General features: G+C 34.9%; 1 protein-coding gene across 44 annotated transcripts in view; it reads right to left on the reverse strand.

Annotated features, from left to right (window-relative positions):
• The window catches only part of BAZ2B (bromodomain adjacent to zinc finger domain 2B), a 353,036-nt gene that overhangs the window by 89,703 nt on the left and 250,569 nt on the right, over positions 1–12,764 (reverse strand). For 33 of the 44 annotated variants that reach the window (XM_072612090.1, XM_072612087.1, XM_072612065.1 and 30 more), the window contains 4 exons: positions 12,437–12,497; positions 11,292–11,400; positions 10,916–11,017; positions 3,459–3,669 (listed from right to left, as the gene is read on the reverse strand). In XM_072612090.1, the coding sequence (XP_072468191.1) occupies positions 3,459–3,669; positions 10,916–11,017; positions 11,292–11,400; positions 12,437–12,497 (483 nt within the window). The remainder of the gene's footprint in view (positions 1–3,458; positions 3,670–10,915; positions 11,018–11,291; positions 11,401–12,436; positions 12,498–12,764) is intronic. The other 11 variants (XM_072612107.1, XM_072612104.1, XM_072612105.1 and 8 more) reach the window with 1 other exon arrangement.

Raw genomic sequence — 12,764 nt, forward strand, 5'->3', positions numbered from 1 at the left:
AAATGTGCTAATTTATTTTTTAAAAACTCTAATATGCTTTCTATAATAATTCTTGGTATTTGTATCCCTATTCTGAAAGTTATATTTTATGGGAGGCATTTAAACAAATTTAAAATACACATGATAGTTTGAGGATGTAGAGAATATTAAAAATTGAGAGGATCAGGAATTTTTTTTAGTAGAATTCAGTACATGAACTTGTAAAGGAAGCTACAGATTCTAAATGGCATAAAAATGCACCTGAGACATGGGGATAGCCTTTGCAAAAGTACAGAAGTATTGAATTTTGTAATAAGTATGCTCGTTTGGTTGGAATGTGGAGTCATAAAGGGGAATTGTATGTAATGTTTCCAAAGATGGCCTGGAGCCAGACTGAAAGGCTTTAAATGCCAAAGATTTTTGAGTACGAGAGTGACACGGTAAGTTCTGAAACATAGGAAGAATATTTTGGTCACTATTTGGAGAGAGTAGGAGAGGGAAATGTCTGGAAGAATGGAAAACAATTAGGAGGACCTTACAAAAGTCTAGTTCAGAAGTGTCAAACATGAAGCTGTGCAGCCTAAACCAGATTAAAATGTCAACATGAAGCCCACAGGGATCCTTATTCTTAAGGGGAGTGGCTTGCAGTTTCTATTTGAGTTTGACAGCACTGGTCTAGGTGACAAGTGATAAGGTCCTGAGCTAGGAAGGTAGCTGTGTGACTGGAGATAAGAGACCAAGAAAAAGTATACGGAGCAAAAGGGCAGAGCCTGAGTCTTAAGATACCATGGGTTCAGGTAAAGGGCACAGATGAGAACTAAGGAGTGGTCAGGCAGGTAGAAAGAGGACAAGGAAGGCAAATTCAGGAGGAGGAGTGCGGCAACAATATCAAATGCTACAGAAAAGTAAAAAGAAAAAAAAGGTGGATATCTAAGAATAAGCCAGAGGACCTAGCAATTAAGAGATCGTTGAAAACCTTGTTGAAACCATTTTCAGTAGAGAAGTGAACAGGGAGAGTGGAAATGGAGGTGATATTATAGGAGTTTGTGAAAAGGAGAGACACTGTGAATGACAGCTTGAGGTGCATTGTGGAATCAGTTGCAAGTTTTTAAGGGGTGGGGAAGAGCTGAGCACCTTTACAGGAAGTAAGGAAAGAAATGATGAAAATATATCCTTGAACCAATTGATATGTTCTGAAGAGATCAAATTTGGAGTGCCAATGGATGATTCAGGTTGAGGCAGATATCCAATAGAAATTTTTGGTCAGGAAGGTGGGTTGGAGACAGAAATTTGGATATGATCTGTATAAATGAAACATTGGAGATTAAGTTATCAAGAAAGAAACTGAAGAGGTAAGAAAGAAGTCCAAGAATGAGGTGATGCAAAACACATACTTTAAGGAGTCAGTGATAAAAAAAAGGTGTCAATTGAGGAAATGGAGAAGGATTGGTCAGAAATAAAAAAAGAATTAGAAGCATCATGTCATTGAAACCAAAACAGGATGAACTGTCAAGGAGGAAAAAATCAACAATGTTAAATGCTGCTTAAAATTTAATTCTTACCAAAAAGGCATTAAACAAATATCATCATACATATTTTACAAGGATTACAAAGAATACAAATGATGGATTTGCAAGACAATGTACAATGTAATGAAGAAGAACAAAACAACACAAATGTTTGTATTCTTTTACTTTTTCTCTCTATTTTAAGAATAAAATTTATTCTAATTATCTAACAACATCATTTACATACTTAATAATATCAAAGAGGCATATTAAGCATAAAAGGTAAATAACATCCATGAAGCATATCTTAAGTTCTCATAATACAGTTTATGCAAACCATCAATACACACCATCCATCCTTTCACACATCCTTCATTCTACCCAATTACCTAATTACATAATGGGAAACTAAAGTTTGCACTTACCCATCATTTATACTTGTTCAAGAATTAACTTTTACTTGTTCTAATACTTATTTATTCAGGCATATGCCTTCTTAAAAGAATTTAAAATCAAAGTATAAACAAGGTGATAAAACTACTATAGTAGTGGAATAGGTAGAAAAAAATTTAGTCCATGTTATAGAGTATACTGAGAGGTTTTTTTTTTTTAAAAAGAACTTTTTTAAAAAGGTTCCCTCAACATTCTGGTTTTCATTAGGGGGTGGAAGATTTTTTTTTTTTTTTACAAATACTTGTCAAAGATAATTAAATTCCATAACTGTTTCAATTTTTAGGTATAAAAACTTCATTGTGTATACACATGTGTATATACTATATACACTGCACATGGTGGTGGCTGGTTGTTGTCCTTCGTTCTTGAAGAGGACCAAAATGACATCACCATGATAAAGTGAAATTTCAGTGTGTCCAGCTGTGGCTGATCAGACCAAAGCGAGCTCAGAATGCTCTACCACAGGTTGGTCACAGACAGTCCGTGTCAATATTTGCGGAAGATATACCAAATTTGTGCATCCTACATTTACTTTGTGCTGTCTCAACTCTGCTTTGCTCATACAGCATGGAATATGTGTTATCAGAAACTTTTGAAATTATTTCTGATGGTTGAAGATGAAAATCCCAGAACAGAAATGCTTATCTCAGTTACCTTTTTATATGTCAGGGATGACATGGAAAGTTTTCTTTTATCATAATAAGCCATTACATATGATTTAGAATGAAAACAAGATCCAATATCATTATGAGCTCTTTTCGGCTTGATAAGAAGGCAGCAGTCACAAAGAAATATCCTCTGAAGCACTAAAAATAGTTCTTGATTCTAATCTTGGGCTACTTGAGTATTATGAAAAAAATATAGAGGAAGTGTGCCTTGTAATTATGATTATAAAACTACCTGTAAAAGCTCAAATAAAACTAATTTAGAGGACTAGACAAGAATCCAAACTAAAAGACTGGGTTACTTACCAGTAATGGGAGTTCTCTGACTGAAAATTTACTCCACAGATCCATACATATTGGAGTTATTCACATGTACCACCTCAAGGAATCGGGAGCTGTTGAAATGAGAATTTCCAGAAGGTTGGCACGTGCTTTGTAGCATGTGCCAAGTGCTGGTCGACTCCCTCCCTGTGCAAGCCACAGCAGCTTGACCCCCAACTCTGTTATTTGAATTATATGGCTGGGACACATATTCTAAGTGCACAAGGCTGGGTGTGTTGTGAGAGTGGCTCTTAAAAGGAGATTACCCAATCAAAGAACTCCAGTTACTAGTAGGTAATCCTTGTTTTTTCCCATTGTTTTGTTCTCTTCCACATTCTCCACTCTTTGGAAACTAGAAGTAGCACTCTAAGGAGATGTGGATGTAGAGCTAAGTTAGCATTCCCAAGTCTAGCTCACACGCATACAAAATGTACTAAGGTAAAGATATAAAAAATACTTGCCTTCAAAAAGCAGATAACTTTTCAAACATACTAAATTAAAATTTAAATCATATATATACTATATGTCTTACCTTGGGCTTGCAGTTTTCTTAAGAGTTTGGCATCTGTATTATCAAGAAATTCACTGCTGCCAACATTTGGAGGTCGACCTTTGCGCCGTCTCATCCTGGATTCCTCTCTAGCACGCTGTCTATCTGGATTGGGTGGTCGTCCTCGACGACCTTCCATTGCCCTTATTCGGGGGATGACTTCCTCTTCCTTCAGAAGACACCACTGCATTCCCTTTTAATTAATATTTTACAGAAATATATGATGAACAAAATGAACACAAAATGCCAATATACACAGGTAAAAAACAGGAATATGTCTAGGTATACAAAATTCAGCTAGTTGACAGAGCTAGAGTAATTTCATAGAAATTTTCAAATGTACACAACTGGAAACAATTTTATACAATTTATATTTCAAATCATACATAATTATTTCTGCCTTTGGAGTCTGCATACACATATTATTTAAATAAACTCCCTAAACACTGTGAAGGTAACTTCTGGTTGAACTGATTTGCTGCAGTTTGCCAACAGTGTGATTACTGTCACAGCACCAGCAGCACTGGCTGTTCAAACACATCAACATATTTAAGGATTACAGGGAACAGGAAGATCCTAGCTTACCAGTTCAACTGAAAGTTAAAGGAGGAGTGGTTTAGGAACCAAGTTTGGGAGCAACAATATTGTGAAAGACAAACACCATAGTACTGATTTTCTCCTACTCTGTAAGCTTCAATAAAAATGAATATATAAATATCTATATATCGAAGGGATATGAATCATTTTTCTCATCTTTTTCCTCTTCTCAGGTTGGCATAAAACAAGGACAAAACCTAAAAAGTTGAAGTGCTAAAACAAAGGAGGGGGTGATATTTTCCAGAACTTTTTTATGGTTTTATGTTACTTTTCCTGAATTGATAAGTGTACAAGTGATCTTTTTTTTTTGAAGGGATGAATTCCTTTATTGATGTTTTATTCAAAGTAAGTATAATATAAAGCCTTCAGAGGATGTTAATTTATTTCAGCAAATAAGAATTAAAAAGCAACCTTAATTCTTAAGTTACAATTTAAGGAACTGACTGTGAAAAGCATTACTGAAAAAGGAAGTGAAAAAGTTAAAGCCTTTTAAATTTTCTATCTACCATTGAATATAGATCACTATTGCTACTCTGTATGTCAAGTGTGGGATACCTTTCATTTAGCTGACATGAAAGAGACCTCATACTGGGTGGTCTGGGTGAGAAGTTGTTTGATCTACTTATGCTAATAATAGGTAAATCTCTCTCTTAATCTAAGGTTGTTTTTTTTTTTAATAAGTGATTTAGAAAATGGCAGATGGAGTTATTTCCAAAGTGAACCATTACATACCAATGAAAACCCATCAAAGACTGTGCTAGGCAGAAGATTGTGCAAAGGAAAACATCAATTAATCTAGTTATGCCTATATAGTATAGTATCCACCCTGATTCTTTTCATTAATTGTCAGTTTCAGAAGACAAAATGAAGTTAATTCAGAACAATATAAGAATTCTTTACCTGAACTTAAAGTCAATAAGAACTGTTGCTGCACCAAAGGCATTCTGAGGCTATAAAGCCCTGAGAGGCAAGCCATCACAAGAGTTTTATGCTCCCCAGCATGGGAAGCTTTTGATTAGTTTAGGTTTTCATTTTTGTATCATGCACTTAGGTACCAAGGCAGCATGCATCACATAAATTGAAAAATATAAAAGTGACATTTGTGGTGCTTGGAGTAGAAGAAAGAGCCCAATAAAACAGACTGTAAACCAATCTACATTCTACTTTAAAACTACTTTATTAATAATAAAATCAATTTTAGGCCAAGTTTTAAAGGAGCTATTGGAAGCCACTTCCTTTTTTTCAGAGATACAATTTTGTACAAAGTTATATTTTACCCAGCTAGCAAACAAATAGGAAAAAAACACCCATGGCAAAAACTGAACATAGACCATAGGCACAAAAAATTTTCCAGTCAAATTATGATGTCATTCATTATTTTAAATTTCAACCTCAATATTTAAAAATTCAGTACTCATATTAATTATACACAGTACCTTCTGACTAAAAGTATCATAAATCAAATGCAAAAAACCCAAACTTCAATTCTAGAAAGAAGAGGAGGGGGAAAAGAGCAAACCAGAGAGTTCAAGAAATTGGGAGTAAATCCCACATCATTTATTTCAGAGATGTGAAAATTCTATTGCACTAAAACATTTCTATTTTTTCAAGGATATACAAGAAATGAATTAATCTTTATCTCAAAAGATTTCCATTTTGAAGAGGAAATAAAAAACTTATTATTTGCTCACATATATCAGAAAAACCTAGACCTTCACAACAGAATATTCTTAATTCAACTTAGGTTTGACAACCCAGAAAGCAAAGAAATACAAAATAGAGCTCAGATCTGTTTAACCCCACCTGATTAGGCCAGGATTGAAAACTGGTAGAAAGGCAGAAGTACCATTCAGTTGTCAGACTACCTAAAAATCTATAATTTTACTATATTGGCATTCTAAATATGATCTTAGGCCAATGACCAAAAAGCTAACAAATTACAAGAGGCAAACCATTATCCACATTGCCATTCTTGCTCTAAATGTGCAGTTAAATGTAAAGAGGGCTCACATTATTTCACAGAATCCTTGGTCAGCTGAACTTGCAGCACATCCCTGACTAAAAGAATCATCACTGGATCAAAGAGTCAAAGCAAGTAGGGATTCATCTATTTGAACCCTCTTACCTTACAGATGAGGAAATTGATGGCTAGAGAGGTGAAAGGACCTGCCCAAGGTGACAAGGTGGTAAATGGAAGATTTAGAACTTGAACCCAGGTTCTCTGACTCTAAATTTGTCATTTTTTTCCCATCATACCACATTGACTCCCATAAGAGATAATGTGGCAGGACTGAGTGGATTACAATAAGGTCAGGGAATCAGAAACAATGCATTCTTCTACTCCAACTTTTATTTTTACTTTTAATATATATGTTTTCTCATTCTAACATGGTGTGAATGAAGTCATTTACGGCTCAATTGGACAAGAAGACATTAAGTTATAGTGGAAAGAACACTGAACTCAGCGCTAAAAGACCAGAAATCTATCCTCCACTCTGCCAAACACTCCTTACATTCCATGGGAAATTCAATTAACCACGCTGGGACTATTCCTTAAGGTGTACAGTGTAGGTGTTAAACTATTCTTTAAGCTATCCTCTACTTACATAAATTAGTCTACTCAAAGCAATTTTGTTTAAATGCCAATTTATTAACTGTTTATTAGTAATAATCACTAAGAAAATATAATTAATCATTATTATTAATTACTAAGTGAAAGCAGAAACAATGAAGTCTACAATTCAGAAGAATATGTGAATAAACTTTTAAAAAGGATTTAGACATCCAAAGGAAAGCTCTATTCTTTATATCAAAAATTTATAGTTATGTTGTGTCTGCAACCTACATTTAACTAGAATGTTTTCTATTAAGTGGAGGCAACCTGATTTTTAAAAAAAAATTGAACATAATTGAGGTTTATGAACCACTATTTGTAGTAGAACATGAATATGTAAATGAATTCTATAAGAACTTGAAAAGATCCTTCAATCCAAGACAATATATACAATGGTAATCAATGACTTTAATGCAAAGATGAGCACAGGCTAGGTACATTAAAGACCTGTGATTTCATCAATATGGCAATTCTCTTCATCAATGTGGATTGCAACCTATAATTTAGTTTTGGAAAGCTGCATGAGGCTCACATCACTATATAATGCCAATATCTGAATCCAAGTCTTTTTCACTCCAAGTCTAGCCAGCATTCTATCCACTACTTCAAGCCACCTCAATACAGGTGGAAGAGGAGAGTGAAAAGAACGATGGAAAATATAATACATTCTTAAATAATGCAAAGGACAAAACGTAGGTTTAGACATTTCATTCCTGTAAATCATGAATACTTTGTTTTAAGAGAACTAGAAGACAGTGGACTTGGTAAGCACCAAACAACATCACAAACAACATTTTAAACTAGAGGAAATAAGAAGGTATAGACATGGGAGCCATTTCAATCATTCAAAAACCATTTACTTAAGCACCTGCTACATGCTAGTCCCTGTGCTAGATCCTGGGCATACAAAGACAAAAATTGAATCCCTGACCCTCAGGGAGCTGACGTTCCACCTGGGGAGAAAATATATACTTGTACAAGTATATAAAGAGGGAGACACTGTGGAACCTTCAGGCTTTTTTTTGCTGCTGTTTTCAGAGCCAGTTTGGGGTGGGGAGGGGGGAAGAAAGGTCTGTAAGTTTTCAGTGATTCCAAGGTATGGTCACTGCTATTTTAGTCTTCACTCTGGTTTTTACTCAGAAAGGGTCCCTGCTCCTCTGTAGCCAAAAGTAGTGGTGTTCCTCTTGGTCCTTTGTTACTAGGTCCTCTGTTTTCCTGAAGCCACAAGGGTTCCTCACCACCTTGGAACTGTGACCAGGGCCCTGCACCCTTGTGACCAATGACAAACATATCTCTTCACCCTGGAAATGTGATCAGGACCCTGCTCCCTTGTGACCAAAGAGAAGTGTACCTTGCCACCCTGGAAATGCAACTTGGAACTGTTTATGGGCAATAGAGTTGCTAATCAGTACCAGCTGTACCCAATACTAACAAGGACTACTCTACAATCTCATAATAAAATATAATCTTAAACTAGCTGTCTAACCCCCTTTACCCTCTTTGGGAAGAGAGTTCGTGAAGCTACTGCTACTACTGCTCTGCTGTCACAACTACCTCCAAGGCTTCTCCTACTGCACTCTAGGACTGTACCCATCCCAATGTTACAGATCTTGCCTGCAGACCTCCTAAGTTGTCTTAAACTGGAAAAAATGCCTCCCTTTTGCCTTTAGTTGGATCTACTGCCCCAAAATTTGATTTTAAACATTTTTTTAAAATTTTTTGGAGGGGAATGTTGGGAGAATTCAACTGGGTCCCAGCCTATGCTCCAACATCTTGCCTATAAATACTCTAAGTAGTATTTTTTAAAGAAGACTCATAAAGAAGACAAATGAAGAAAAATAAATTGTTCCATTAACAATTTGCTCATAGAACATGCAAGGAAGATCTATATATAATTGGTTCCTTTAGCTCCACTTCCTGATTCATTGCTTCTGCCTAAACCTGGTAAAACAAGGGAATGGAAGTTAGAGATAACTTCAATAGGGAATGACAGCTGGAAGACTGATGAATCACTCTGCATTCATGGTAGATGTCTTTCCATGTAAGGAGCAATGGCCAATTTCACCTATCATCATGATGTCCCTCTTTCTCCCACTATACCCCTCACCCCTGCAAAACAAAACAAAACAAAAACCTTCCAAAAAAATACAATGAAAAGAAGATGGAAGAAAGTAGTGCAGTAAGGATGAATTGGAAGAGTGCTTCCAAAGGATGGAGGAGTCATCTCTGAGTGGCTTCCACCATCTGCAGCTCCAGAAAGCTGGTCATTTTGTCTGAGGTGGACACTTGATGAAGACTCACATTTATACAATGTTTTATATAAAGCTTTACAAAATAATTTCTCTATAACCTTGTGAAATAGGTAGTAAAAATGTTGTTTTTTCCCCAAAGACTCAAAGATTAAGTTGTTTGCCTAAGGTCACACAACTAGTAAGTATAAAATTCAAACTTAAAACCCTTTCTTTTGACTCTAAGATTAATGTAACTTTTCAAGACACTGTCTCTCTCAAGTAAGGAAAATTAACACTCAGAAGGTTGCTAGTATATCCTGAGAAAATGGCTCATAATGTCTGAGGGATAAATATTTGGAACGTCAAAGTAAGATAACTGAGAAATCTGGTTAGTTTTTTAGGGGGGGTTGTTTAAAGTTAAGTTTTCCAAGAACACATAGCTAATAGATGTGAGAGTCATCTGATTTCAAGACCAGTGTTTAGAATGGTATATTGGAAAAATGACACAATTTGATTTCTCTTAATTAAGAGAAGTAAAGACTGTTGGCATATTCTTTTGAGTGGTTGTGATTTCTATGCATTGCAAAGACTGAGAATGAGAACCAAGCAAAGGAGGCACCAACAGGGCAGGGCTGCATGGACAACTGAGCAGCATGAGCCAAGCAATCTGTTTCCTATTATTCACATGTTACCACATAGGTGGCGTCATGTTTGTTCTCCCTTTGTAGACTGAACTACAGGGGTTAGTGTGTCTGTTCCTAAGGTGCAGTCTCCTTCAGGGCCCATATTTCCAGTTTCCTAGGAGATGGTACATCTACATCCAAAAGGAAGGGCTGGTGTATGTCAATGCAAGTTATTATAGGATCTGGATAAACACACCATGCATTACAAAGCCTTTTTTTGACCCTTTTTACTTTATATTAATTACATTATTATATTATATTAATTATATTAATTCTCACTTTTAATTTTATAATCATTCTTATAATAAACATGTATCACTAAAAATTATAATAATAAAAGAATATAAAAAGAATGTATTATTAAACTTATTTTACAGAGGAAGAGTTTGAGGGAAAAGAAGATGAAATGACTTGCTTTGGATATACTTGAGAACAAGACCTAGCTCCAGAGTCTCCTGGCTCTTAGAGAAGGCTGCTTTCCATGGAGATGATGACAATGAAGAGAAAAAGAAGCATAATACAACAAAATATACATCAAATACTAAAGACTTGAAAATAGTATGAAAAAATAAGTCAACAAAAAATATTGAAATACAAGAACAAAAATGATAGTGATGGGGCTAGTTTACAGGGTAGGTCCATTGAACACATTTAATAAATACATATTGGCTGATTATCTGATGTGGTCACCTACTCCGCCAACTATCTTGGTCAAGACAAGGTATGACAACATTGACATTTAAGAAAACTCAGAATGCGTTTAGTTAAGTAAATCTGGACAGGAAACTTACCTACTGAGTTTAAGAAACCAAGAAAAAAATAATAGGAAATTATCAAATTTGTGAAGAAGTCCCACAGCATTGCAGGTAATGTTCTTCCATTAAAATTGTTGTCTTTTCATGATTATCTTATCCTCTTTGAAGCAGAGATATTCTGATTAAGTTAATAAATTCTCCAGCTATTATGAATCTAATATTCTTTACTGATTATTTCAAATCTCCTTAGTTATTTTATCACCACACCGAGAAAACAAGACATTTTAGCAACACACAAATTATACTTACAAAAATTCCTTAATCATGATTTAAAAAACCAAAATACTAGTAGAAGAAAAGTTCTATTTTTTAAGAAAATGTAATCTCAAAGCTCCTTGTTACTATAAGATAGTAGTTTGAGTCCTTAAGTGTTCGGCATAAAGTATAGCTTTATGAATTACCTAACAAGAGGGAATGTTCCAGAGTGTAGTGAAAATCACTTCATCTAGATTGTTACTACTCGTGGATCAAAGACTTTACTTTTTTAAAAAGTGGATACCTGCGGTCCATCTCTGGCTTCATAGAAGTCACCCACTCTTATTTTTGCACTGAAGCTGAAATTGTCCCTTGAGATATCCATTATTCCATTTCTGCTGAGATACTGAAAAAATCACATATTTTTCCACTTCAGGTTTTAATAATTACAACTCAGCTTTGATGTACAGCTATCTTCAGGAGTCATGTTTTGCATATTCTATCAAGGGGATATGCAGTTTTAAGTGGTCAATTTAGAAATAGGTTAAGGTAGATTAGACTCACATGGGAGGATAATTTTGTATCAAGGAACTTTATTTGAGGAATGAGTACACATTATTTCATTTTAAGCATGCTTAATAGATACTGAATATATTAACCATTGAAAGAAAAATACATACCTTTATTACTTCAGGATACTGTCTAAGTTTCTTTCCGCATGGAGCATAATATGCTACTTCTCCTTGTAGGCGCCCTCCAAAGTTCCTTATTCTTGTCTCCCTTTGCCAGCTATATGTAACAGAAATATGAGTTAAGAAATACCTTATTTAGAACAATATTTTAATATTTTAAGTCATTACATGTTAATCTGATATTTAATTTACAAATAGGAATCCACTTAATTATGACTATCATAGGAACGAATACCTTTCAATACCTCAGCTTCCTGTAGATAAGTCATGGTATTTGACATCTGGAGTTTCAATGTCAAAAGAGAAAAATTTACCCTTCAGTTATTTTTTCTCTGTAACTCATGTACTTTACATTTCTTTTCAGTTCCAAATTCTTTCCTTCCCTCTATTCCTTTCCCCATCCACTGAGGAGGCAAAAAATTCAATACCCCTTTTATGTAGGAGGTCATGTAAAATACAGTTCCACATTAGCCATGACTAAAAAGGTAAAAAAAGGTTAAAAAAAAAAAGGTAAAAATAGGTAAAAAAAGAAAAAAAGAAGCAAAAAAAGGAGGAAAAAAAATCCTTCAATCTGCACTCAGAAGCTGTCATTCCCCTATCTGAAGGTAGACAGCAAAATCTCAACACGAGTCCTTTGCAATTGTCACAGATCACTGCATTGATCAGAGTTAGCTCATGTACTTTTAATAATAAGCTGGTATTATATCTCAGTCCTCCTCTCATCATTCCCATTTGGTTTTGTTCTGTCACTCATTTCTATTGGCTGTGGTTTCCTGATGTTACTACTCCTGGTACGACTTTCCTGCGATTTTGCCTTTAGCCGTATTGACTCATTTTCAGCTCTCTTGCCGTTTTGTTGTGTTCCCACCTCACTGTATTGTTCCATGTTTGTTCATGCTTGACTGTACACATTTTACAGTTTGAGTCCAATATCAGCTTCATAAACACTAGCATTTCTATTCCAGTATGTTTTAGATACGTTAACTGTGTTCCTTAACATCTCTGATTCAGTTTGTAAAACCTTTTTGTTCTTTTTACTAATGAGCAAGAAAAGGAACGCAGGCATTTTGTTTATGAAACAATATTTTAAAAAAATATTTGGGGGGAAAAAAGAGCAAGTTCATTAAGCGTACCCATATTCCAAAGGAATGCGAAGTTCCCGCTCATCTGTTACTCTCCTCCTTTTGGAAGTACCTTAGAGAAAATCCAACTGATTAATATAAGAAAAAGTTTAGAGAAAGGTCAACAAAGGTTTAAATTTTTAAAACTTTTATGAAATATTTTCTTTCTGTTTTGTCAATTTGGAAAGAGTATAGTTTTGTTATGTTATTTCATGAGTTTTATACAGGTTTCATGGAATTCTTGTATAGCAAAGTTTTTCAAAATGAGCAAACCATCTGTTAAAGCTATGTTCAAGGGAATTCTTTGAAGAATTTGGGAGACCGGAAGAAAGACCTATAA

This window comes from Notamacropus eugenii, chromosome 5 (assembly GCF_028372415.1).
Source record: "Notamacropus eugenii isolate mMacEug1 chromosome 5, mMacEug1.pri_v2, whole genome shotgun sequence".
Classification (NCBI taxonomy): Eukaryota; Metazoa; Chordata; class Mammalia; order Diprotodontia; family Macropodidae; genus Notamacropus; species Notamacropus eugenii.